The sequence below is a fragment of the Martes martes genome (genome assembly GCF_963455335.1).
Source record: "Martes martes genome assembly, chromosome: 2".
Classification (NCBI taxonomy): Eukaryota; Metazoa; Chordata; class Mammalia; order Carnivora; family Mustelidae; genus Martes; species Martes martes.
In genome coordinates this window covers 34,507,815-34,533,430 of record NC_137889.1, presented here as the reverse complement: position 1 = coordinate 34,533,430, position 25,616 = coordinate 34,507,815, and the positions used below count along the sequence as shown (strand labels likewise).

The window sequence follows — 25,616 nt, the reverse complement described above, 5'->3', positions numbered from 1 at the left end:
GCACACACACAGTCACACACAGAGACCCACATACACACACCCACACACCACTACACAGTTACACGCACACCACACACAGATACATACGACAGAATCACACACACACACACACACACACACACAATTACTCCCACTCATTGTCACACACACCCCACACCCCTCCAGGAGGCGCTGTTCTCCAGTCCTCCCACCAGGGGGCGCCACCCACCAACCACACCTCCTCACACACATATGGTACACACACAGAGACACACACACACACATACACATCGACACACATAGCCCCCCCCCCTCCCCGCATACACAGGCATATGCACTTCTCATACACTTCAGTCCCGACACAAGCCCCAGCCCCACTGACCATTCATTCATATAGGGATACGGAATCAAGCAAATAAGACAATCATCAGGGGTATAAAAACAACTTCCACTTAAAAGACAAAGACCATAAAACTGGGAAAGGACTGAAAAATGAGAAACACAAGGAGAAATTAAAAAGTGTAGGCCTAGGGAAACAAAGACTGAGAAAAAGAGACGTTGAAAGCGCCAGTCACGTTTGGATTTGGTTTTGTTTGAGTTTTGGTCTCTGAAACATTCTTCAAAAGCTGGGCTAACCCCACTTCTTAGAAGAACAGGCATCCTGGAATGTTTATAGCAGCAATGTCTACAATAGCCAAACTATGGAAAGAACCTAGATGTCCATCAACAGATGAATGGATAAAGAAGATGTGGTGTATATACACAATGGAATACTATGCAGCCATCAAAAGAAATGAAATTTTGCCATTTGCAAGGACGTGGATGGAACTAGAGGGTATTATGCTGAGCAAAATAAGTGAATCAGAGAAAGACAATTATCATATGATCTCCCTGATATGAGGAATGTGAGAGGCAGAGTGGGGGGGGCTTGGGGGGTAGGTAAGGAAAAAATGAAACAAGATGGGATCAGGAGGAGACAAACCATAAGAGACTCTTAATCTCATGAAACAAACTGAGGGTTGCTGAGGGGAGGGGGGTGTGGAGAGGGTGGCTGGGTTATGGACATTGGGGAGGGTATGTGCTATGGTGAGTGCTGTGAAGTGTGTAAGCCTGATGATTCACAGACCTGTACCCCTGGGGCAAAAAATGCATTATATGTTAATAAAAATAATTAATTTTAAAAATAAAATAAAACACACACAAAAAAAGAAGAAGAGGAGGAGGAGGAGGAGGAGTAGAAAAAGAATGGGCATCCTGCTGGGTGAGGGGAGCACCAGGGTCCCCTTCTCTCTGCAAATGAAACCTTCTACTCTGCAGATTTGCCAGCCAGGAGCTACAGCAACCGCCAGGGGGCACCAGAAAGTTTTGTCACACATTCAATCAACAAACAGTTTTTAAAGAGAGTTTCTTCAAGGTTTCTATTTCCACAAATACAAAAAGTCACCATGAGTCCCCCCCACCGCGTCAAAAACAGGGTGTTTATCCTGCAATTCATCCCTTGCATACCAATGAACGATGTATGAAGGAGAGGGAAGACTTCCAACTTCTCAGAAGCCACAAAAAAATCGGCTCAGAACCATGGCATTTGGAGTGAAGAATGCACGCCCAGGAGAGTCAGGATCCCAGCCAGCAGAAGGTAAGAGAAGTATGGAAGAATTCCCAATTTCATCCTCCCTCAGTCCCTGTGTGCCTTTCTCCGACATGTACTATAAGCTGGTATCAGATGACTCTCATTTTATCCCACCCAGCAAAGCAGTCGCCTGAAGAAACCGTCTCACCTCAGACCAGCGCCGCCAAGAACTAAGCGGATGGTGGATGGCGCCCCCTGGTGGGAGGGCTTGAGAACAGCGCCTTCTACCTGGCAAGAAGCAGGTGAAAGAGGCCAGCTCCACACCTTCCTACCTCTCCCTCTCTTCACCGCCTCTCCCCTCCCGCCGGGCTATTGTCAGCTACTTTTGAAATTTGGACACATCTCTTGGTTCTAATCTTGTCCTCAAGGGAACCTTCCAACAACCACTTCAGGTATCAACTGTAAAGGTGGCCCATGTTCTTCAGAACTTGACTTGTGTTCCCAAATGTCATCACTACGGGCCACTGGACTTGTACCAGCAGGAACCGTGGCTTCACACACGTGGAACCAGTGGATGCACGGGTTTGTGAAGGCAAAGTAAGGAATGGGGGAAGGACTGGACTCAGAAATGCTTAAAAGGTGATGTCTCTCAGGTAAAATGTCAGTCATCTTCCCATCAATACTTCATGTCTAAGCCTTCCTAGTTTTGTCTACAATAGACAAACCCTTAAACCCCTATTTAAGAGCAATTTTGATGTAGCCATAGAAACATAACATTTTGCAGTTGTTAGGAAAGCAAGACTCACAGACAAAAATAATTCTGCAGAGAAACCCAGGAAAAGCATTCTATCTGCTCTGTGTAAATGCAATAGAGTAAATGGGTATTTATCTACAGGATGGGCAGGACAGTGTTTCTCAAACATTTACTTTGCTGAAACTATGTTATCACCAGGGACCAAGCCATAAAAACTTATTTTCTAGCAGATAAACGGAAGCCTCTGCTGGTTAATGAGTTGCCTACGTGGCCAGCTGACTCTGGAAATGACTGGTAATTTTGTTTCTTCTGCTTCAGCAAGGTGCATTAGATTGAATCCCAGCTCTACAATTTACTGGCTCTTAACCTCCTCCAGGTTTCTTAACTTTGTCTAGGCCACGGTTTATCTCACTGTAAAATTGGGATAATAATATCTACTTCATAGGGTATAGGAAAGGATTTTTTTTCCAAACATTTATTTATTTTAAAGACAGAGTACATGAAAGCAGGGGAAAGGGCAGAGGGAGAGAGAGAATCTCAAGCAGACTTCCCCTAAGCACAGACCCCAACATGGGACTCAATCCCACGACCCTGAGGTCACGATCCCATGACCCTGAGATCATGACCTGAGCTGAAACCAAGAGTTTCAGCTCAGGTCATGAAGTCAGGTCAAACCAAGACACTCAACTGACTGAGCCACCCAGGTGCCCCAGGATAGGAAAGGGTTAAACAAGATAATGCATTTGCTTCAGGATCCCTGACACTCTTAACTTTTATATATTGTATATATGTGTATTTTCATTTGGAAAAAGTCTACATTTTTCATAGGTTTACATGACATTTTATCGTATTATCAAGGGATCTGTGATCCAAAGGAGTTTTAAGAGCTGGTGCTCGAGAGCACAGCATCTTCCTAAGATTCCTAGGGGCTCTCATCCTTACCAGTGACATACCACGCTGTTGGGCTTTTATGCGGACTTGTGGTAGGAGACAAATGTGTGAGTTAAATTAGAAACAGAACTAGCCTGCTTTCAGAAAATAGATATGACTCCAAAGTTTCTGTGTAATACCCCTAAATTTAAGCAAGTCAAATATGATTTCTTTTGCCTACAGTTGTTATTAATAGCATTTGCAGCAGGCACACCACAAGATTGGTCAAAGCAAAATTGTACTATGTGCAGGCAAAATATATATATATGAAATCGCCAGAGTATCTTTAGCATTGAGAATTCTGAAAACGAAGAAATGTCAGTGTGAGGAATGCTCTTACTCTCTGGATTTAACCAAGTCTCTATAGGTAGAAGAGCTGGCAGATAAAGGATGAGTAGAGAATAGTGGTTAATCATTTGCCATTCCTTATATAAACCCACAAGGACTTTATATCATATTACCATGAAATATAAAGTCTAGACTGTCCAAGAAAAGTGTGTGACAGCATGCAGATGACCTGAGAGGATCTGAAGGCACTACTGTTTCCAAACGGGAAGATAAACTGTTTAAAATGAAACCTTCAGGGGCGCCTGGGTGGCTCAGTGGGTTAAGCCTCTGCCTTCAGCTCAGGTCATGATCTCAGGGTCCTGGGATCGAGCCCCGCATCGGGCTCTCTGCTCGGCAGGGAGCCTGCTTCCCCTTCTCTCTCCTACCTTTCTGCCTACTTGTGATCTCCCTCTCTGTCAGATAAATAAATAAAATCTTAAAAAAAAATAACAAAATAAAATGAAACCTTCAAATGAACCACAGATTGACCTACATCAGTGTAAAATCTATGAAAAAAGCTCAATTGTGAATATTCTTTTTTCCCAAGTTCCACATATACCCCCCGCCTCCATTCCCAAAGTCACCTCCACTCTCCTCTGACTCTCTGGCAAACGTCTTGCCTCCCAAATTATAAATGAATACTCAGATTTTAAATATTTAAAAATGCTTTTCTCTGTTCATATAAATTCCTACATAAATAATAAATAATATTCACAGGGTCTGAACACAAGAAGGTAGTCAGTTAATATTTGTTGAATGGAGAAGAATGGAAAGAGAAAAACCAACAAGTGTTAAACAGAAGGAGAGAGAGGTTATAATACTCAATTTTTAAAAAAATATTTTATTTTTATTTACTTGAGAGAGAGAGAGACAGATAGTTACAGAAATAGCAAGAGAGAGCATAAGCAGGGAGGAGAGGGAGAAGCAGGCTCCCACTGAGCAGAGAGCCCGATGTGGGACTCAGTCCCAGGACCCTGGGATCATGACCTGAGCCAAAGGCAGATGCTTAACCGACTGAGCCACCCATGCGCCCCTAATACTCGATTTTTAAAATGGTATTACAATCTGTGGGAAAAGAGGGATTATTTAATGCAGGTTTTCCTCAATTTACAACAGGGTTACGTCCTGAAGAACCCATTATAAGTTGAAAATATCTTAAGTCAAAAATGCATACGCCTAAACTATAAAACACCACAGCTTAGCCTAGTCAACCTTAAATGTGCTCCGAACACTCACATTAGCCTACAGTTGGGCAGAATCCCCTAACACAAAGCCTACTTCAAAATAAAGCACTGAACATCTCCTGTGACTGACTGAACAGCGTACTGACAGAGAGAAACAGAAGGGTGGTCAGCGTAGGCATAGTCCACCCTCGCGATCGGGGGGGCTGACCGAGGCCTGGGGCTCCCTGACGCTACCCAGCCACATCACAGAGGATCATCCTGCCTACGGCGGGCCCCGGAAAGGACCAAAACTCAAAACTCGCAGTATGGTTTCTACTGGACATATGTGGCTTTTCCACCACCATCAACTTGAAAAATCCTAAGTCAAACCAAAGTAAATCAGGGACTGTCTGTACTTAAGACTAGTACTGGAGTAACTGGCTAGCTTTTTTGAAAACAACAAACAAACAACAACAACAACAAAAACATTAAAGCCTTACCTTCACTAATGATTCTAGAAATTTCAGATAGAGTAAATGGCTTATTAAAAAGAAAACTACAAGAAGAAAATAGTTATCTCATCTTGGGATAGGGAAGAACTTACTAAGCATAAAAGCAGTGGAAGAAACCCTACAGGAAAACATGATAGGTTTATTTATATCAAAAAGTAACAGGACTACTAAACGGAATGTGGTATTCTGGATGGGATTCTGCAATAGAAAAAGACTGTAAGTTCGGGCTGCATTCATTCACTCACTCATTTTAAGGATTTTATTTATTTGTCAGAGAGAGAGAGCTCGAGCGAGCGCACAAGCAGGGGGAACATCAGGCCAAGGGAGAAGCAGGCCTCCTGGTGAGCAAGGAGCTTGACCCAAGACTCGATCCCAGGATCCTGGGATCCTGACCTAAAAGGAAGGCAGACAGTTAACTAAATAATCACGAATTATGTCATCATGAATTATGACATTTTCACGCAATAAAAGTAACTTATATAAAAAAAGAAAAAGGATATCAGATAAGAACTAAGTAAATCTGTATAAAGATAGATTTCAGTTAATACATCAGCTGTGGTTTCATGAATTATAACAAATACTATACTAATATGAGATACTGATAATAGGGAGGCTATGTGTGGGATCTACAGGAACTCTCAGTAAGTCTGCTGAATTTTTCTGTAAATCTAAAACTGTTCTAAAATAAAAAGTTAATTTAGAAAATACCTTCCCCATGAGGCACCTGGGTGGCTCAGCTGGTTAAGCATCAGACTCTTGGTTTAGGCTCAGGTCATGATCTCAGGGTTGTGAGACCCTGTGTTGGGCTCTGTGCTCAGCAGGGAGTCTTCTCCGAGATTCTCTCTCTCTCTCTCTCTCTCCCCTCCACACCCCCACGCACGAGCTCTCTCTCAAATAAATAAACAAACAAATCTTTAAAAAATACCTCCCCTTCCAGGGGCGCCTGGGTGGCTCAGTGTGTTAAAGCCTCTGTCTTCGGCTCAGGTCATGATCTCAGGGTCCTGGAATCGAGCCCTACATTGGGCTCTCTGCTCAGTGGGGAGCCTGCTTCCCTTCCTATCTCTCTGCCTGCATGTGATCTTTGTCAAATAAATAAATAAAAATCTTTAAAAAAAAAAGAAAAAAGATTAAAAAAAACACCTCCCCTTCAAAACAACAAAAAAATGGTGGACAAGGGTTATTAGATTTGTATGACATAACAGCTAGGCATATAAATCTCTGGATTCAGGCTGTCTAGGTTTAAATTTCAATTTTATCACTCATTAGCTGTGATACCTCGGGCAAATTGTTAAATCTCTCATGTATAAAATACGAATTTAAAATCGTACTTACTTTATAGGGCTATTTTGAGAATCATGTAAGTTAATGTATGTTAAGACATTAACATTCTCCTAGCACACAGCAAGCACTCAATAGATGTTAGCTGACCTCATCATATAAAGAACCCTCACAAATAAATATGAAAAAAATTAGTATTTCAGTATAAATTGGTCAACAGAAATAAATTAAAAATTACAGTTGGCTAATAACATGTGGAAAAAAGTCCACTCTCACTGATAATGGACACAAAAATTAAATCAAGATTATATATTTTTTTCTTATCAAACTGGCAAAGATTCAAAATGATAGTGCCCAGCATTGGAAAGGATGTTATACTGCTGAGGAGGGGGAAGGAATGTAATCAATACTAGTTTGGGGGCGATAATTTGACAATATACAGTAATGTATATAACATATAACAAAACATTCAGAATGTTCACATTCTTTGATCCTATAATTAAACTCCTAGGAAAGTATCCTAAGTCATTAATCAAAGATGTACAATGAATTATAAGGATATTTATTAACTGTATTATTTACATGAGCAAGAACAGTTTCCAACCTAAATGTCAACCATTTAGGAAAAAATTGAATAAACTATGGTACACGTAGATAACGTACCCTCTCAGTATAATGATACAGAGAAATGTCAATAACGTTACGTCAAAAAATCAGAATATACAACACAGTGTAACCCCACTTTTGAAAAATATATTTACTGGGAAAAAAGAGAGAGTAATATGTACCAAGATATTAACAGTCATCTCTGGGTAATGAGATTATGAATGATTTATTTTCTTTATAGATTTCTGGGTCCAGTACATGTTACAACAAGGACGAACCTTGAGGACATGATGCTGAGTTAAGTAAGCCAGACACCAAAGAACGAATATTGTATGCTTCCAGTTAGAGGAGGGACCCAGGATAGGCAATAGAGACAGAAAGCAGAATAAAGGTTACCAGTGGCTAGGAGAGGGGAGGATATGAGGAGTTATTGCTTAATGGGTGCAGAGTTTCTGTCTGGGATGCCAAGAAAGGCCTGGAAATGGGTATTTGTGATGGTCACACAGCACTGTGAACATACTTAATGGCACTTCATTTTAAGTGTACACTTAAAAATGATTTAAATGGTCAATTTTATGTTACGTGTATTTCACCACAAGAAAAAAAAATCCCATGAGAGCCTGAGTGAGCTTCCTCAGAAGATGGGCCTCCACGTCCTGTGGCCATTTGGATGCGGCCAGTTCATCTCCTGACCTTGGGTTAACAAATTCTTGCACCCTGCAACCCACTGTCTACAAACCAACTCAGACATTACACCTCCTGGCTGGGCTCAGAGCCCAACTCGGGGCTGGATCCCCAAGATCACAAGCTGAGCCGAACTCAAGAGTTGGATGCTTAACCAAATGAGCCACCCAGGTGCCCCTTCTCTTCTTGATTTTTAGTACAAACATGTACCAGCTGGGAGAAGCTGTGGGGTGGAAGTGGGGGTGGGGCACAGTTGGTCACAGAATTGAAAAGAGGGAAGAAATTGTGGAACAAAACATACCTGAACCTCCTTAGAATTTCAATCCTTTTTTTTTTTTTAAGATTTTATTTATTTATTTGACAGAGAGATCACAAGTAGGCAGAGAGGCAGGCAGAGAGAGAGGGGGAAGCAGATTGCCCGCTGAGCAGAGGGCCCGATGTGGGGCTCGATCCCAGTACCCTGAGATCATGACCTGAACCGAAGGCAGAGGCTTTAACCCACTGAGCCACCCAGGTGCCCCTAGAGTTTCAATCCTTGATAGAGCAACTACTTTATCTAATGATTTTTCAGAGAGAGATTTTTCTTCCCTTATTAACCTTGTTACTATCTGAATTACCCTCAGGGTCTAGAAGTTGTGATCACTAAACTCAACATATACACACAAATAATCCCCTTGTCTTTCCAATTCTGACCATTTCCTTTTGTGCTGGCCTCGCAGGGAATGGAGCCATTTAAACATGGGTATTTAAAAAAAATATCTATAGCAATTGGGAACTTAAATTTTTTTTTAAAGGTTTTATTTATTTATTTATTTTTAAAGATTTTATTTATTTATTTGACAGATAGAGATCGCAAGTAGGCAGAGAGGCAGGCAGAGAGAGAGGAGGAAGCAGGTTCCCCGCTGAGCAGAGAGCCTGATGTGGGGCTCGATCCCAGAACTCTGGGATCATGACCTGAGCGAGAGGCAGAGGCTTTAACCCACTGAGCCACCCAGGTGCCCCAGGAACTTAAATATTTTTAGTGACAAGAAAAATTGCAATGGTTTTCAGAAATATTATCTCCCAAATTCACTTATTTTGAGTCCTGTGTGTCTAAAACCTCAAAGCCAGAGCTTCCTTTTCAGGTCAGGAACATCTGTCCCACGGTGCCTTGCCCATCAAGAGGCACTTGAGTTTAATTGTTGCTGATTTTGCAATTCACTAGAACCTTGTAGAACCTGTAATTAATTCACATGATCAGGAAAGCCCATGGCAAAACCACTCCAGACCTTAGAAACTCCTCCTAACAGTGCCACTGTCCTATCCCATGATGATGTTCAAATGCAAACAAAGATTGGTCTAGAAATTTAGTAAGAATTGACAGCAGGTGCATATCTTGCATTCCAGGCAGAAAAGTTCAACAAGCTGTAGATGAATTAGTCACACGCTGGATTCCCTAATGAATAACAGGCCCTGTTTATGTCATTCTTCAAATCTCTCCACAAATCTGCCAAAACCAACCACCTAAGGAATCAGAGGTTTCAAACACCTCACCAAACTGCCATATTCCCAAACACACATCCGTCCTCTGGATAGTGCTCTTTCTGGAAAATGTAAATTAACTGAGAAAAAAAAAATTAACTCAAGAGAGCTACGGCCTTGCTTCTTCTCTAAGAGGCCTTGCTGAACTAGGACACACGTCAACCTTCCCTTCAGAAAAGACCCTGCCTTCTTCAAAAATATATATCCCAAAGAGCCCAGCATAGCCTCTGGTTTATAGGTGCATTTACATAGAAACATTGTAATAACTCAGGTAGGGGCCCTTAGCAAGTACTATGTGCTGCACTGATATATACCACTTCAAAAAGTAGTTAATTTTACTTATTTAATTATTTATTTTTTAAAGATTTATTGGAGAGCACATGTGTCCACACAAGGTTGGGGGGGGGACGGTTGTTGCAGAGGGAGAATCTCAAGCTGACTCTGGGCTTGACCTCACAACCCTGAGATCATCACCTGAGCCAAAATCAAGAGTGGCTGCTCAACAGACTGAATGACACAGGTGCCCCACGTTTACTGGCATGTGAAAGATGTAGAAATTCTGCCCCACAGAAGAATTAAGTGATTATTTTCCGAGGTTTCCCAAGCTAAGCTAGTAGGCGAGCTAGCTGGGATGCCCACCCAGGTCTGCCTCGCTTGACAGGTTCTGTTCCTAATCACCATATCGTGCAGCCTCCCTGAAGAAATGAAGTAAAATATCCCCTGCTTCTTACCAAAGCCAGCAATTTTGTTTCCTTGGGTTTGGGGAAGGTAGACAGCTACAATTTTTAATTGTAATGAGCATAATCTTAAAATGGGACATTTCTTCAGCCAGACTGTGCACAGGAATCGGTAAAACAAACAAACAAAAGCCAGACATTTCTTTTCATATACATCCATACTTCTTTATATTTCACGACAGAGTTCTGCTATGAGGGATTTATCTGGTTAATTTTAGTACTTGATTAAATTATTCTGCAATATTAATGGTGACCATCCTGAAACATAATTTCTCCCTCAAAAGACAAAGGCTCATAGTAACGCTTTCCTTCTGGGATTTTCATGTATTTATTTATTTTTTTTTAAGGAACAATAGATTTTGAAAGTGCAACTGAAAAGGCTTGAGTAGGAGACTTCCTTGAGGTCAGTGTTATCCACGACAGCCACACGTCCGGCAGGAAATCTGCGGCCGGGTGACATTAACAATGAGTCCCCCACTCTCTCAGACCCTGTAGAGACTTGTGGCTTCTACAGCTAAATAAGGCAGGGCTTGGATAAAGGGCATACTTTTAGCTTTTCATATTACAGGCATGGAGTCTCATATTTCTAGTCTTTGACCTGGTGTACACCAAGTGGTTTGCAGTGTGGTCTGCACAATCTGGGACCTAATAATCCTGCCACTGCCTTCAGGAGTTTATGTGTTTCTTAATGTATTCAGTTGAGTAGAGAAGGGCGTCTCTGGGCTGTATTCCCAGGTGAAGAGCAAAGATGGATTTTATGTTGATCATATTTAGGCCAGCTTTGCTAAATATCTAAGATCCACGTAAGAACCTCACTGGAAGAGAGATCTTCTCTATCTATTGCTAAGCCACTGCCTAATCTAACAATCAAATTCCTCACCCTAGCCACTGAACCTTACAAGGAAAGCACTGAGTTCAACATGCTAGCAGTGAATGATTCCAATATTTACTTTCAAATTACAGTAAACATGTTCACAAAGATTAAATAGTCAACTTTTATCCTTGGCTAAAACAATATATTGCTTAGAGATAAAATTATAACTTGTCTTTCATATATACCTGACTTTATGTCATCTTCAGAACAGCATGTGAAGTGGACGTTGTTTTCATTCCCATTTTACAAATAAGGAAACAGACATAGAGAAGTTAAGGAACAGATAATTGCTGCTAGATAATTCTAGGAGCAGAGCCTAGAACTAAACCCAGGGCTCTATGCTTCCAGAACTCTTAACTTCATCTCAATGTTACACTGCTGCTTGTGTTTGCTTTTTAAGGTTGCCTTTTAAGGTTAAATTGACTTTGTCAATTTCCTCTTCATAGGTATGAAGCATTGCTAATTCAGATTTCTCCCTTATTCAGGAAGAATTAAAGAAAAAAAGTGAGATGTATTCTGCCAGCTGAGACAAAATTTGGCTTCCTAAGATAGCCCCAACTCTCCTGTGGAAGGCAGCTGCAAGAGTTCTAGAATCAGCTAACCTGAGTTCACCACTTTCTAGCTGTGTGACCTTGGACAAGTCACTTAATCTCTCTGCGCTTCAGTTTTCTCATCAGTAAAATGAGGGCAATGAGAGAAACTAACTGGATGTTTTTGGGGATTAAATAACGGAGTGTTTTGCACATTTTACACGCTGGATAATTCTCAGCTATCTACATGATTAATAAGCTTCCTGAACGAAGTTCGGTGACCATAAACATCAGGAGGCATAACTAACATGACTATCATGTGGAAATTCAGAAAGCTACTTTGCCTCGGAAAGATCACCAAAAAGATGACCAAAGAAAGACCAAAAAGCCCTCCCAAGGCCCAGGCTACACATGCGAAGCCTAAGTGTATCTTTCTCAAATGAAAAAACTTCATCATTGGCTGAATTAAAATACGGTATGGATTCCTCAACATGACCTCACCTCCAAGATACAGACGCGTTCTAAAATTATTTTAAATTAAAAGCTTAATGATTGTTGGGTTCCCAAGGCGCTCTCAGTGCATCCTCTCTGGCGAGAAGCATGGCCACCTTTCCATCCGTGAAGCTAAATTGCTCTAAATCACGTTCTCTAAAAATGTTCCTTCGCAGCTTGCATTTCAGTTACTTGGTGTCCCCAATTGTTGTTGTCCCAGAACAAAAGCCTAATTGCTGCTGCTACAATGCAGCCCTTTTTCTGAGATCATCATGAAACCCTCGGAGCAAACAAGAGAGGGAGTTCTTAGGAGCAGCAAGCACTGCATCCAAATTCCTGAACTCCAAAGGCCAGCACTGACTGGCCAGATCACCGGAGCCTCGAGCTCCTTTCTGATTATCTGCACCCCCCTGCAAATAGCTGTCTCGCGAATACTTCAGAACCCTTTAGGACACGTGTGTTTTCCTGCTTGGACGAGTTCGGGAAAATTCGGGGTCCCCTTCTCCCACCCGCGCAGCGTGAACAGGCGCAGGACAGCGGCCCCGCCTGGGCGCGACTGTGTCGCGGTGGGGTCGTGGCCGGGCGCCCCGGGACCCCGCAGGGCCAGGCTCGGGGCGGGACGTCCCATCAGGCCCACCCCGGAGCCCCCGGCCCCCGCGGGCGCGGGCGGGGGAGCCCCAGCTTCCCAATCCCGGAGGGGCAGGCGCCGTGCGCTCGCATCCCGGGCTGGCACGCAAACCCCCAACGGCGACCCCGGGGAGGGCTCGGGACTCACGCGCTCTCTCGGGCTGTCGGGGGCTTGTCCCCGGCCGGCTCGCGGCCCCGCGGGCTCTGAGAGTGCGAGCCTCCCATAGCTCGGAGCTCGGCGCCCTCGCTGCGCCCGCCCGTGCTACACGGCGCGCCGGCCGGACCGGACCCTGGGCGGGGAGGAGGCGGCAGGGCGGGGGAGGAAGGGTGGGGCGGCGGCGTGGTGGGGCGGTGGCGTGGTGGGGCGGTGGGGCGGAGGGGCGGGCGGGTGGCGGGGAGTGGGGCCCCAGGGTCCCGGCCGCGGGGAAAGCCGGCTAAAGGGCGTTGCTCGAGGCGCCGCCAACTTCGCCGCCAATTGCAGGGCTCGGCCTGCACGGCGGCCGGGGACTCCCGCCCCGGGAGATGCTGAGCGCCCCCGCGACGCTTTCGGGGGGGATCCGGGCCGGAGGCCCCGCTCTCCCAGCAGGGAAGTCCCTTGGCGGCGAACGAAGACAGGTGGAGGGGGCGGGAGGCCTGGGCGCACCTCTGGGGCCCCGCGGACCGCGAGCCGTCGGCGTCTGCCCGCCGGGCCCCGGGGCGGTCGGCGGCGCCGGGGGAGTCCCTGCTCCAGGCGAGGGGGGAGCGGCTCTGCAGGGAAGCACCGGTAGGGGGCGGTGTGTGTGTGTTTGTGTGTGTGTTTGTGTGCCCGGATCCCGAGACCGAGGCTGCCCTTCCTAGCGGCCTCCGCACCGCAGCTTCTCCGGAGAGCGAGGCCGGGGCAGAGCCGTGGGGAGAAACGGGTTTATCCCGGTTCTGCCCACGACTAGCTGGGTGACTTGGGACAAATTACTTCACCCTCCGCGAGTCTTTGTTTTCTTCATCTCTAAAATGAGGGGGTATGTTCATTTTTATCTCTAAGGTCCCTTCTGGTTCTGACATTCAGTTTGGAATAACTTCTCTTCCAAACTCTGTCTTAGGGGAAAATGCCCCCATCCTCCCATCGCACCTGTGATCCACCTGATGATATACCTCATAACGCCCTTTGCAGAATACTTCATGACCTTGCTCACCCATCCCCCTCTCCTACATCCCTCCTCTCCGGCCATCTCTCCTCCGTCCCAGTGTTTTGTTTTGCTTGTTTTAAAACAAAGATTGGAATGCCCTTTTCTGCTAACACCTATTTAGCCTTCCAGACCAACTCAGACCTTCCTTCTGTAACACTATCCTGCGTCCTGATAGTACATCTTTTTTGTTACTGCCTGTTTCTTCCATTAGAATGTAAACTCTGCGAAGACAGGGAATTGTTTTGTTTTCCCTGTTCCCCCAACACTGCCTGGTGCATAACTGACACTAATAATTGTTGATAAATGCACGTTACCGTTTTCCTCCCCAATGTTCCTACACCACGTGTTAATTCCTCTAACACAGCACTTACCGATCTTACTTTGTAATTATTTCTTTACTTGCCTGTCTTTCCACTAGAATATGAGTTCTATAATTTGTCATAAGCTCTATGCAAGCTTAGTACCTGGAACAGTGCCTGTATTCTGCCTTATACCCAATAAGTGTACGCTGAATGAATGAATGAATGGACTGTGGCAAAGCACACAGAATGGTGTTCAATATTAACTTTGTTCTTGACTGGAAGCTTTAGGCAATAAAGACGTATGTGTTTCCAGAAAAGGTGGGAAAACTCATAAGGGAGACTTCTTTTTACAATGGATCCTTTTTTATGTTGAGTTTTGACTTCCTGTTTATACATTATCTTCACTCTATCCTAGCCAGAGGGTTTTGATGCTGCCACATTGTAGGCATCTACAGGCAGAGTATTTGGGAATGCGAAAATAAACATTAATTAGTAAAAGTGTAGTGAGACTGGGAATTGAGATCGTGTGGGAAGGATTTCAAATAGCTGAAGCAAAGTTGACTCTTGGCAGATGATTAAAAAAAGCTTACATTCTCCACATGTTCTGTCTGGAATAGTTTGGCAATGTGATTGAAGTGCCATTGATAATGCAAGCACAACCCAGTCAGAGCCATGGTCCCTTTCAGAGGAGCACTCAGCCTCTCCTAGTGAGAAAGGTCTTTATTCCCAGCGGATCCTTCCAAGGAGAAAACAGGAGGGGAAGGGAAGGAAGGAAATTTTCTTTCTACTGGATAGATAAGGTGGGCTGTTGGGGAAAGTTTTATTATTATTAGTGGAGAAAGGCACAGGGTAACATTACTAAACATCACTTTTTTGTTTAAAAGAAAAGGGAAGAGTGAAGCCCACACCCCACTGTGATGCAGAGAAAGCAAGACAACGAAGCGGAAAAGAGTCTGCAAAATAATGAGAAAGTTTGTCTATAGGGGGCCAAAGAGCATCCCTGCATAGATGCCCGTGTTTACTGGTTTTGCCGCCTTGATTGGAACAGAGACATGGGCAGCTGGGGCTCCAGACCCGGGGGAGTGAAGACAGTGAAGGCGAAGTCTTATCTTCTGGGAAGTAAACTTCGGGGAAATGCCCAGGATAGACCTGAGAGACCCAAAGAGCCCTCTTCCCCGCCGTGTATTATGACCGGCCCGTCACATGGAAGCAAAGCCAAGTTCTGTTTCCCTATCTCTGAGCTGGCTGCAGATCTCCCACAGAGGAATAGGCTCTGGATATCTACAAATCCTCTGCTTAATGTCTCTTGGTTTAAAATCCTTCTGGCTTTTTATATTTCAGTTGGAACGCAACATTTAAAAGTTCAGCATCGCTAATGAAGATATAGAAGGGTTACCGTGCAATCCGAGTCCTTCTCTGAGGAAAATTATTAAACAGATGGAAGTACTTCCTCTCCCTCTGTGTGGTTCTGCAGTTGTGCACTCAAAGGCCTGCGATAAGTTGTGGATGACTGTGCTGTCATCTGACCCACTGACCAAGAGAGTAAGGCCAGTTCTGGGGCTCAGAACTATTCATACAACTGAGGAGTTGTCCTTCAAGGGGAGGGCAGGAGGATAACAGCTGGACACCACTTGCTGTTATATTTGATATGGAATAAAGGGAGAAGAGAGCCTTCTGACTGTTTTATGGTTTCCTGCAGTTTCTGCCTAAAACGCCCAGAGACGGAGAAGAAAGGGAAGAGGAGAGGAGGGAGGCAGCTGGCATTTTGCAGCCCCTGGGCAGCAGGCTGCTAAACATGATGGCCAACTGGGATCAAAGGCGATCTATGGCCTGGGATGGAGTCTTGGAAGGGTAGTATTTGATGTCCAGTGTTAAGGTTACCATTTTGCATTATAATTCTCTCAGTAGGCATTTCTTTAAACATTGTAAAAAGAGCAAAGAAAGAAAATTTAAGAAATGGAAATTTATGATTGCCCCCTATGTTGCAAAATACAAATACACTCGTCAGTGTCAAACCCTACCCCTAGAATGCTGCTTAGGCTGCATAGAAGGATGAGAGCCAGCATTTAGTAGATACCGGGGGCTCTGCTTGGGTCTTGACGAAAGTAACCGCACTTAGTCCTCATAATACAGGGAGATGATAACAACAGTAGGTAACAGTTTTTTGAGTACTTTTTATATGTCAGACTGTTTGGAGTGCTTTAGATTTATTCACTCATTTAATGTCCATTACAATGTTTAAAGGCACTTTAGTATCCTCAGTTTACAAATGAGTAAAGTGAAGCCGGGGAAGGTTAAACATTCCCAAGGCCACACAGCTACAAAACGGCAGAGCCAGGCGTAGAAGCCAGGTAGGTTAGCTCAGGAGTTAAAACACAGAGCTTAGCCTCTGTACTGTATTTCCTTAATTTTTACACTGTGCACCCCATTTTAAGATGAAGAAACTGAAGTTTAGAGAGGTAAGTAGTGTGTCCAGTATTTAAACCCAGTTCTGTCTTGATCACAAAGCTTATGTTCAACATGGATTTCCCTCCTCAGCAATCATGCCAAATGAGTGTTACCCTTCATAGTAGCCATCCTGGGAAATCACATGCTTATCTCAGAGCTGCACAACCTTTCTGTTTTTGGAAGTTACTGAAATGCTAATTTATAAGCCAAAAGGATAAAATTAGGTTTACTCCATATTGTTAGTAAGGGCCACATAGTCTTTCTGCAAGAGCCACATATTTTTCTTGAAATTAGGTAGCGTAAGTGCTCCAACACTGTTCTCTTCTTTCTAGTTTTAGTTATTCTCGGTTGTCTTCTCATACAAACTTTAAAATAAATTTGTGAATTTCTTTAAAAAAAAACATCTTGTCTGGATTTCCACAGGGATTACACTAAATCTATTGACTAATTTAAGGAGGACTGATAGTTTAACAACACTGAGGCTTCTAATCCATGAACTTGGTATAGCCCTGTTTATGGAGAATTTCCCATAATGTTTTATAGTTTTCAGCCTATAGGTCTTGTACTTTGTTTGCTAAATTTATTCCTAAAGGTTTTTATGCTATTTTTAAGTTTGGGTTTTTTTTTTTAACAGATTCTATTTATTCATTTGAGAGAGAGAGAGAGAAAGCATGAGCGGTGGGGAGAGGCAGAATGAGAGGGGAAAACAAATACCCCGTTGAACAGGGAGCCCCATGTGGGGCTTGATCCCAGGACTCTGGGATCATGACCTGAGCCAAAGGCAAATGCTTAACTGAAGGAGCCACCCAGGCGCCCCTCTATGCTGTTTTTTTTCTTTTCCTTCCACAACAAGGAAAATGTAATTTAATTCCTTTATGCTATTTTAAATGGAGAAATAAAATTGATTATTGTATATTGTATCCTGCAACCTTGCTAAATTCATTATTATTTCTAATAGTTCTTTTGTGGATTCCTTAGGGTTTTCTGTATGTCACTTGCAAATAAAGTTAGTTTTACTTCTTTATACTCTGTATACTCTGTATACCAGTGCCTAGCTCTGGCTAGGCACTTCCATGCAATATTAAGTAAAAGTGGTTAGAGCTAACATCTTGGCCTTTTCCCTGATCTTAGGTAAAAAGCATTGAATTGTTCACATTGTAGCATGACATTAGCTGTCATCTTTTGTAGATTGCCTTAATCAAGTTGGGAAGTTTGCTTTTATTTATAATTTGCTGAGATTTTTTTAATGATATAAGGGTACTCAATTTCAAAAAATTATATTTCTGTACTTATTAAAATGATCATATTATTTTCCTCCTATATTCTATTAATTTGTTGAATTACATTGATTGATTTTCAGATGTCAAGCCAAACTTGCATTGTCCCTTGATTGTGGCATATAATTTTTTGATATGCTGCTAGATTTGATTTGATAATACGTTGTTGAGGATTTTTGCATCTATATTCATGAGGCATATTGATCTGTAGTTTTCTTTCTTAACATGTTTTCATCTGATTTTGAAAGCAAGATAATAGTAAATTACAAAACATGTTGGAAAGTATTTCCTCCTCCTTTATTTTCTGGAAGAGTTTTTGTAGGATTGGTATTATTTCTTCTTTAAATGTTTAATAGAATTCACCAGTGAAACCATCTGACCCAGAAGTTTTTTTGTCAGAATGTTAAATTCCAAATTTCATTTCTTTGTCATAAGTCTAGTCAACCATTCTGTTTCTTCTTGAGTCAGCTTTGTAATTTATATCTTTTCCAGAATGGGTCCATTTCACCTAAATGGTCACATTTAATGGCAAAAGATGCTCATATTACTAATAATGGCGTATTTGGAGCACCTGGGTGGCACCTCAGTTGGTTGGGCATCTGACTCGTGGTTTTGGCTCAGGTCATGATCTCATGGGTAGTGAGATCATCCCTGAGTCAGACTCTGTGCTCAGTGGAACTCTGCACAAAGATTCTCTCCTTTTGCCCCTCCCCCCAGATAAATAAATAAATCTTTAAAAATTAAAGAAATAATAATGATGGAGTGTTCTTCTTTTAATGTTTGAAGGATCTGTAATGGAGTCCTCTTTCATTACTGATATGGCAATTTCTTTCTTTCTTTCTTTCTTTCTTCCTTGGTCAGCTGCGATTGAGATTTATCAATTTTATTAGTTTTTTTCAAATGACCAGCTTTTAGTTTTATTAATTTTTCCCTTTTTTTCCTGTTCTCTATTTCATTGACTTCTGTCTTATCTTCATTATTTCCTTCCTTCTGATTGCTTTCAGTTTAATTTGCTCCTTTTTCTAATTTTTAAAGTGGAAATTTAGATAGAAAGGTGAAAAATTGACTTGAAAGCATTCTTTTATCTCATAGGCATTCAGAGCTATGACTTATTTCCCTCTAGGTATGAATTAACATATCCCACAAACTTTTATTATCATTCAGTACAAAATATTTTCTAATCTCTTATCATTTCTTCTTTAACTTATTGAATATTTAAAGTGCTTCATTTCCAAATATTTATGATTTTCCTAGTTATCTTACTGTTCTTGTTTCTAATTTAATTTAATTGTGGTCAAAGAACAAATTTAAAATTTACTGACACTAGAATCTTTTTTAAAAAATTTACTGAGACTTGTTTATGGTCCAGAATATGTCTATCTTGGTAAACATACCATGTACACTTAAAAAGAATATACATTTTGCTGTTCTTGGATGAATTGTTCTATAAATGTCAACTAGGTCAATGTGGTTGATAGTATTTTCCGTCTTTGCTGATTTTTGTTTGTTTACTCTATCAATTTCTGGGAGACATTACAATCTCCAGCTATGATTACATATTTCTTCCTTTAATTCTATCAATTTTTGCTTCATATTTTTTGAAGCTGTTATTGAGCACTGACAAATTTGTGATTTTTATGTCACCTTGACTAACTAAAACTTTCATTATTCTGAAGTGCCCTTCTTTATCTTTGGTAATACATTTTGTTTAGAAATCTCTTTTGTTTGATACTGATATAGCCACTCCAGCCTTCTCATGCTTACTATTTACATGATGTATCATTTTCTAGCCATCTATTTTTTTTAATCTGCCTCAGTCTTTATATTTAAAGTATGTCTATTTGTTTTTTTAAATGACTATTTTTTTAAAGCAGTTTTAGGTCCACAGTTAAACTGAGCAGGAAGTGTAGAGAGTTCCCTTGTACCCCTTTGCCCCCAAACACACCCTCCCCAATATCAACATCCCACACCAGAGTGGTACATATGTTACAACCAACACTAACATCATCGTCACCCAAAGCCCATAGTTTACAGTAGGATTCACACTTGGTATTGTACATTCCATGAGTTTTAACAAACATATAATAACATGCATCCACCATTATACTATCACACAGAATAGTTTCACTCCTCTAAAAACCTGCTGTGTTCTGCCTATTCATCCCACCACCCCTTTCCCTGGCAATCAGATATTTTTACTGTTTTTGTAATTTTGCCTTTTCTGGAACATCATAATAGGGTTGAACAGTATGTAGCCTTTCAGATTGGCTTGTCTTACTTAGTAATATGCATTTAAGTTTCCTCCATGTCTTTTTGATGGCTTGATAACTTAACTCTTTTCAGCCCTGAATAATATTCCTTGCCTGGATGTACCACAGTTTATCCATTTCCCCAACTAAAGGACATCTTGGTTACTCAGGGGATCTTTGGCAATTATGAATACAGTTGATATAAACATCATGTGAAGATTTTTGTTTGTACAAAGGTTTTTAACTAATCTGGGTAAATACCAAGGAATGTTTTTGCTGGATCATATCATTTATTTGTAAGGAACTACCAAACTATCTTCCAAAGGGGCTGGACCATTTTGCACTCCTACCAGCAATGGATGAGAACTCCTGTTGATCCACATCCTCACCAGCATTTAGCATCACTGGTGTTCTGAATTTTCACCATTTTGATAGGTATGCAGTGGTATCTCTCTCTTTTAATTTGTAGACTCCTGATGACATACGATGTAGCACATCTTTTATATATTTATTTGTCATCTATGTAACTTTTTCACTGAGGTGTTACATTTGGCCTTTTCAATCCATTTAAAAAGAATCATCAATTTTAGTCTTTCGATTGGAGTGTTTAGGTTGTTAACATTTAATGTAATTATTGATATAGTTGGATTGGGATCTATCATTTTACTTTATTTTATTTTAGAGATTTTATTTATTTATTTGACAGAGAGAGAGAGATGGAGAGACCACAAGCAAGGGGAGTGGCAGGCAGAGAGAGGAGCAGGCTCCCTGCTGAGCAGAGAGCCAAACTCAGGGCTTAATCCCAGGACCCTGGGATCATGACCTGAGCCAAAGGCAGGCACTTAACCGACTGAGTCACCCAGGTGCCCTGGTTCTATGATTTTATATTTTTGTTTCCTACTTTTCTTTTTGCTTCTCCATTTCCCATTTCTTGACTTTTTAAAAATACTACTTTAATATTTCATAAATTCTTCCATTTTTGTTTTATTGATGGCCTTTTAGCTACAGTGTTTGCATTCTTATTTTAGCAGTTGACCTATAAATTACAAAATACATCCTTAACTTATCATAGCCCATTTAAAGTTAATAATGTACTTCGTCATGCAAATTCTAGAGATGAAAAGTGCAAATTTCTGAAAAAAATTTAACAGATGGACTTAACTACCAAATGGTATGTTAAATGAAAGAATAACAAACTTTAAGATAGAGCAACCAAAATTACTCAAGCTCATGCCACACCAGAATCTATTTCCGTTTCCTCTTCAGTACCTTCTGGTAGTCACTTTATATATGATATCCAGGTTTTAGAGTTAGTTTCCACAAGGATGGTCATAATACCCAGAATGGTCCATAATATCCAGAGGTAGAAGCCCATGTATTTTTCTTATGGGATGGTAATTCTCAGCTTTATCACCCACCTTACTCATCACAGTAGTCCTGAGTGACCGAGTTTCAAAAAATCAAATCCACCTCCGCAGGATGAAGACTCATCTAGAATACTGAAAATAATTTCCTATGTGCCCTGAAGACAATTTTAAGGGCATTGAGCAATGGAAGCACAATTGCACTAAGTCTGTAATATCTTAAGGTGACAGAGACTAATATTCCCTAATATGTGTTCTTCTCTTCTCTCTTAGTAAAACAAACAAATAAAAAACAACACTGACTTTTAGCCATTAAGAATAATAACTACATTTCCCAGTCTCCATTGGATATAGGTATGGCCATGTAACTAAGTTTGGGTCAATTCGATAACGATGAAAGTGCCAAGTTCAACTTACATGAAGTATCATTAATGGGAGGTACGATGGGCTGAACGTTTGTGTCTCCCTCAAATTCATATGTTGAATAATCCCCAACAGTGACGATATTAGGAGATGGAAACTTTGCGGGGGGTGCTTAACTCATGAGGGTAGAGCCCTCATGAATGAGATTGGTGCCCTTATAAAAGAGGCTCCAGAGAGATTCCTTGTCCCTTCCACCATTTGAGGACAACAGCTAGAAAGCACTGGCTAATGACCCCGGAAGAGAGCCTCCCCTTTTGCTGGCACCCCACTCTTGGACTTTCAGCCCCCAAAACTGTGAGAAATAAATGTATAAGCTACTCAGTCTATGATATTTTGTTATTTTGTTATAGCAGCCCAAAGAGACTAATATAGGTGGTGAGCCCTTTTTGGCTCTTTCTTTTCCCTGCTGGCTGGAATGTATGTAGATGGGATAGCTCGGTTCATGTGGCCATACTTCTTGATGTTGAAGGAGCCTGAATTCATGATACCACAGAGCCCCTAAGTCTGCCCTATAGACCTTTTATATGAGAGAAAAAATAAACTTACATATTGCTTAACCACGATTATTTCAGATTTCTGCCAAGCAAATCCTAATTATATTCTGGTCATTAAATTATGGAGGAAAAAAATCTTATTACCTTGTAGTTGAACCATCTGTACTGGAAGAACGGTAATGCTGAGTGACCCTACCAGCAATCATTCCATCTGCTTTCTAGATAAAGAGTGTGTGTAAATTAGGGGCACCTTGGTGGCTCAGTCGGTTAAGTATCCAACTCTTGGTTTCAGCTCAGGTTATGATCTCACGGTTGTTGAGATTGAGCCCTGAGAGTGGCTCAGTGCTCAGCGGGTTGTCTGCTTGTCCCTCTCCCTCTGCTCCTCCCCCATCTCTTTCTCTCTCTCAAATAAATCAATAAAATCTTAATTACAAAAAGAGTTTGTGTAAATTAGCCCCTAACCCTAATGCTTCCTAGGGCTGAATGGGTCCATAAAACCTGCCCCAGCCATCACTGCCACCCACGCAAATCTGTGCTTTATCCCAAATAAACTTCCTCCAAGGGAATGTTTCCATTCTCTTCCTCAATCCTGCCCCGAGAGATTCATTTATCTATGCATTCATTTATTCATTCACTCATTCATTCAACAAAAACATACAGACAACTACCTTGATGTCTCTCTTACTCTGAATTCACCTTTGCAACAATGTTGCGGAAGGCATGAGCTGCCTGACACCTTCTTCCAGCCTCACAATGACCCTGTTGACCCTAATTCCGCCTCACATCATTGTCACAGCACTGCCTAAACTCAACAAAAAAGTCAAAACTAAGACTGATTTCTAGAACAGAGCTGGAAAGGATCTCAGAGGTCATCTAGTTTCAGCTTCTTTTATTAATATGAGAGAACCGAGGCCCTGATACACGAGACTTGCCCGAGGTTACAGAGATGGTGCCAAACCTGCAACCAGGACTCAGACTTCCCCGCCCTGCCCAGTCCTTTGTTCTTTCCTCGCTTCTTACTTCCTTCATTCACACTTAATCCAAATACAAAGATTACATATCTATTACTTTGATTAGAAAATATGAACGTTTTACTTCAAAAACCATCCCAGTTACACTCAGTGTCAAAGAAAGAAATTACCTTTGGTGATGTCTTTGAATTTTTCTCAGTTAACACTGAAGAGTGAACATGCCAGCAACCCAGACCAGGACCTTTGCTCTGACTGGAGCCCTTGGGACTGAAGAAAATTACGTCAGGTGAAAGTCACATGCTTATTTACAAGGTATGTTTTCAGCGCAAGTTTCCAGCCGAATGCCTTTTGCCTAAGGCTGATTCTCAGAAATTCCTCTACAGTTTTCTAATTCTGTGTATACACTTTGCACTAGCAAAGCTGACTTCTGACGTGCTCGCGCGCGCACACACACACACACACACACACAGTCTTTGTTCCCTGATTCAAGGTGATACAACTGTCATCCATAATAAGTAGGCAGTTTCCAGAAGGAAGTTTGTGCTTCAGACCTGTGGTTCTGCCCTCCTACTGTGGGAACAGCTGCCAAGTTCACAGTCTCAATCTGTATTCTCCAGGAGAACAATGAAAGCACTTAAAAAAACAACAATAACCTAAAAAAACACCTTCTTTTGTTTTTATTTCATTTACTTGTCATTTCTATTCCTACATAATGGTTCTGGGACTATGCCCTTTGTGTGCTTTTTATTGATTTTGTTTTTAAAGCAGGATTTTTTTTGTGCCCTGACATTGTCTTCAGAGACAGAACCTGCCTATAATTCAAACATCCTGGACCCAGTAACCCTTTTTTGGGTCTCAGCTAACTCAGGGGTAGAGACCTGGAGAAACCTTTGGGTATTTGTTTTTAAGTAATCTCTACATCTAACATGGGGCTCAAACTCACAACCCTGAGATCAAAAATCACACACCTTACCGACTGAGGCAGCCAGGTGCCCCAACCTCTGGGTATTTAAACATGGATTCCAACCCCACTGTCTAGTGCTGAGGGTTGGAGAGTAGGATGAGTATACTCTCTGACCCAGCAGGCTCCAACGTTAGTCATTGCACCAAGAAATGAAAAAGCGGATAGAAAAAAAAAAAAGAAAGAAAGTTGGCAAGAGTCTTGAGGGTCTGGGTTCAAGGAAGTGCTTTAACTTGTGAGCATTAAATTTGGAATTAAAAATCAATATGATGGTTCATTGTACCAAAATAACAGCATAAATATTTAAAAAACTACTACTGTTTTCTGACTGGGCAAACCACCAGGATGTATGGAGCCTAAAAATGCTGCAAAGCAGAAGCAAACATTCCAAGGAAAACATTCAAAGTCTCTCTCTAAAGCGAGACAAAGTAAAGATAAAATGTTCTTTGGCTTAGAAGTTAAGAGTGTCCTTCGAGGGCATGTCGGGATCTTAATTATTTATCTTAGGACATTTGTGAGCCAGCCAGAGCTGCCAAGTTACAAGAATAAAACAGGCGTGTCACAAAAGAATACAAAGAAGCTTAAATGCAGGTAGAACCAAACCTCAGAGCCACCTTTTCCTCAAGCAGTCTGAGTCTTCCACTTCCTACAGAGAAAGACCAGAACTGCACTGCAATGATTCTGAACCTGCGGGTGAAAATCCAGGGCTCCCATGGGAGGGAGGATGGAAGAATATAAAAATAGGACCCCTGGCCAGATGTAGTACGTGCACTGATCAGCAGGGAGTGCCCTTGTTTACCTTTTTCTGTGCTCCGGGGAGGGGTGGTATCAGACCAGGATTTGCTTTGAGTAGTCTCAGCTTTGAATTTTTCAACTTTCTTGCCTGGGCTCGTAAGTTTTGTTTTTTTTTAAATCTGCATTCAACTCCGTGATCCACATGGCTACTGATACTATAACCATTTTCTTGAGCATCTGGGATCCGAAAGTATCCAAAAGTAGTGGCTCTTCCACCCCTCCCCTATCCCCATGAATAGTCCCCAGGAGGAAGGGACCAATCCTACCTCTAGGATGGAACAGGGCATAAGAAATGCAAGAAGGGAAACAGAGGCTTGAGCAAAGTGGAATGAATACGAGAAACACAATACCCACATTGCCTGCATCAAAGCACGCTGAAGGACAGTCATAGGGCCCAAGAGCTGAAAGGGGCCAATGATCATCTGATTCCAAATCCCACCTGATTCAGGAATCCTCTGCTTGAGAATCATGACCAACGGTCAGCCAACCTCTGCTTGCAATTTTCAGAGATATTTTTGGCAGGCGAAGAACTGCAGCACTCAGGTCCCTTTCCAAGAAAGGACTTAGCAACCCAGCTTCAAGGAA

General features: G+C 41.9%; 1 protein-coding gene across 11 annotated transcripts in view; it reads right to left on the bottom strand.

Moving 5' to 3' along the window:
* Positions 1-25,616, bottom strand: part of TACC1 (transforming acidic coiled-coil containing protein 1) — a 110,643-nt gene that overhangs the window by 71,940 nt on the left and 13,087 nt on the right. For 2 of the 11 annotated variants that reach the window (XM_080796549.1, XM_080796552.1), the window contains exon 1: positions 12,733-12,864. The exons of 6 other annotated variants lie outside the window; for them this stretch is intronic. In XM_080796549.1, coding sequence (XP_080652675.1) covers positions 12,733-12,809 — 77 coding nt within the window. In that variant the 5' untranslated portion in view covers positions 12,810-12,864. Of the gene's footprint in view, positions 1-12,732; positions 12,865-23,445; positions 23,545-25,616 lie in introns of those variants that run through there. 3 more of the 11 variants (XM_080796556.1, XM_080796554.1, XM_080796548.1) reach the window with 3 other exon arrangements.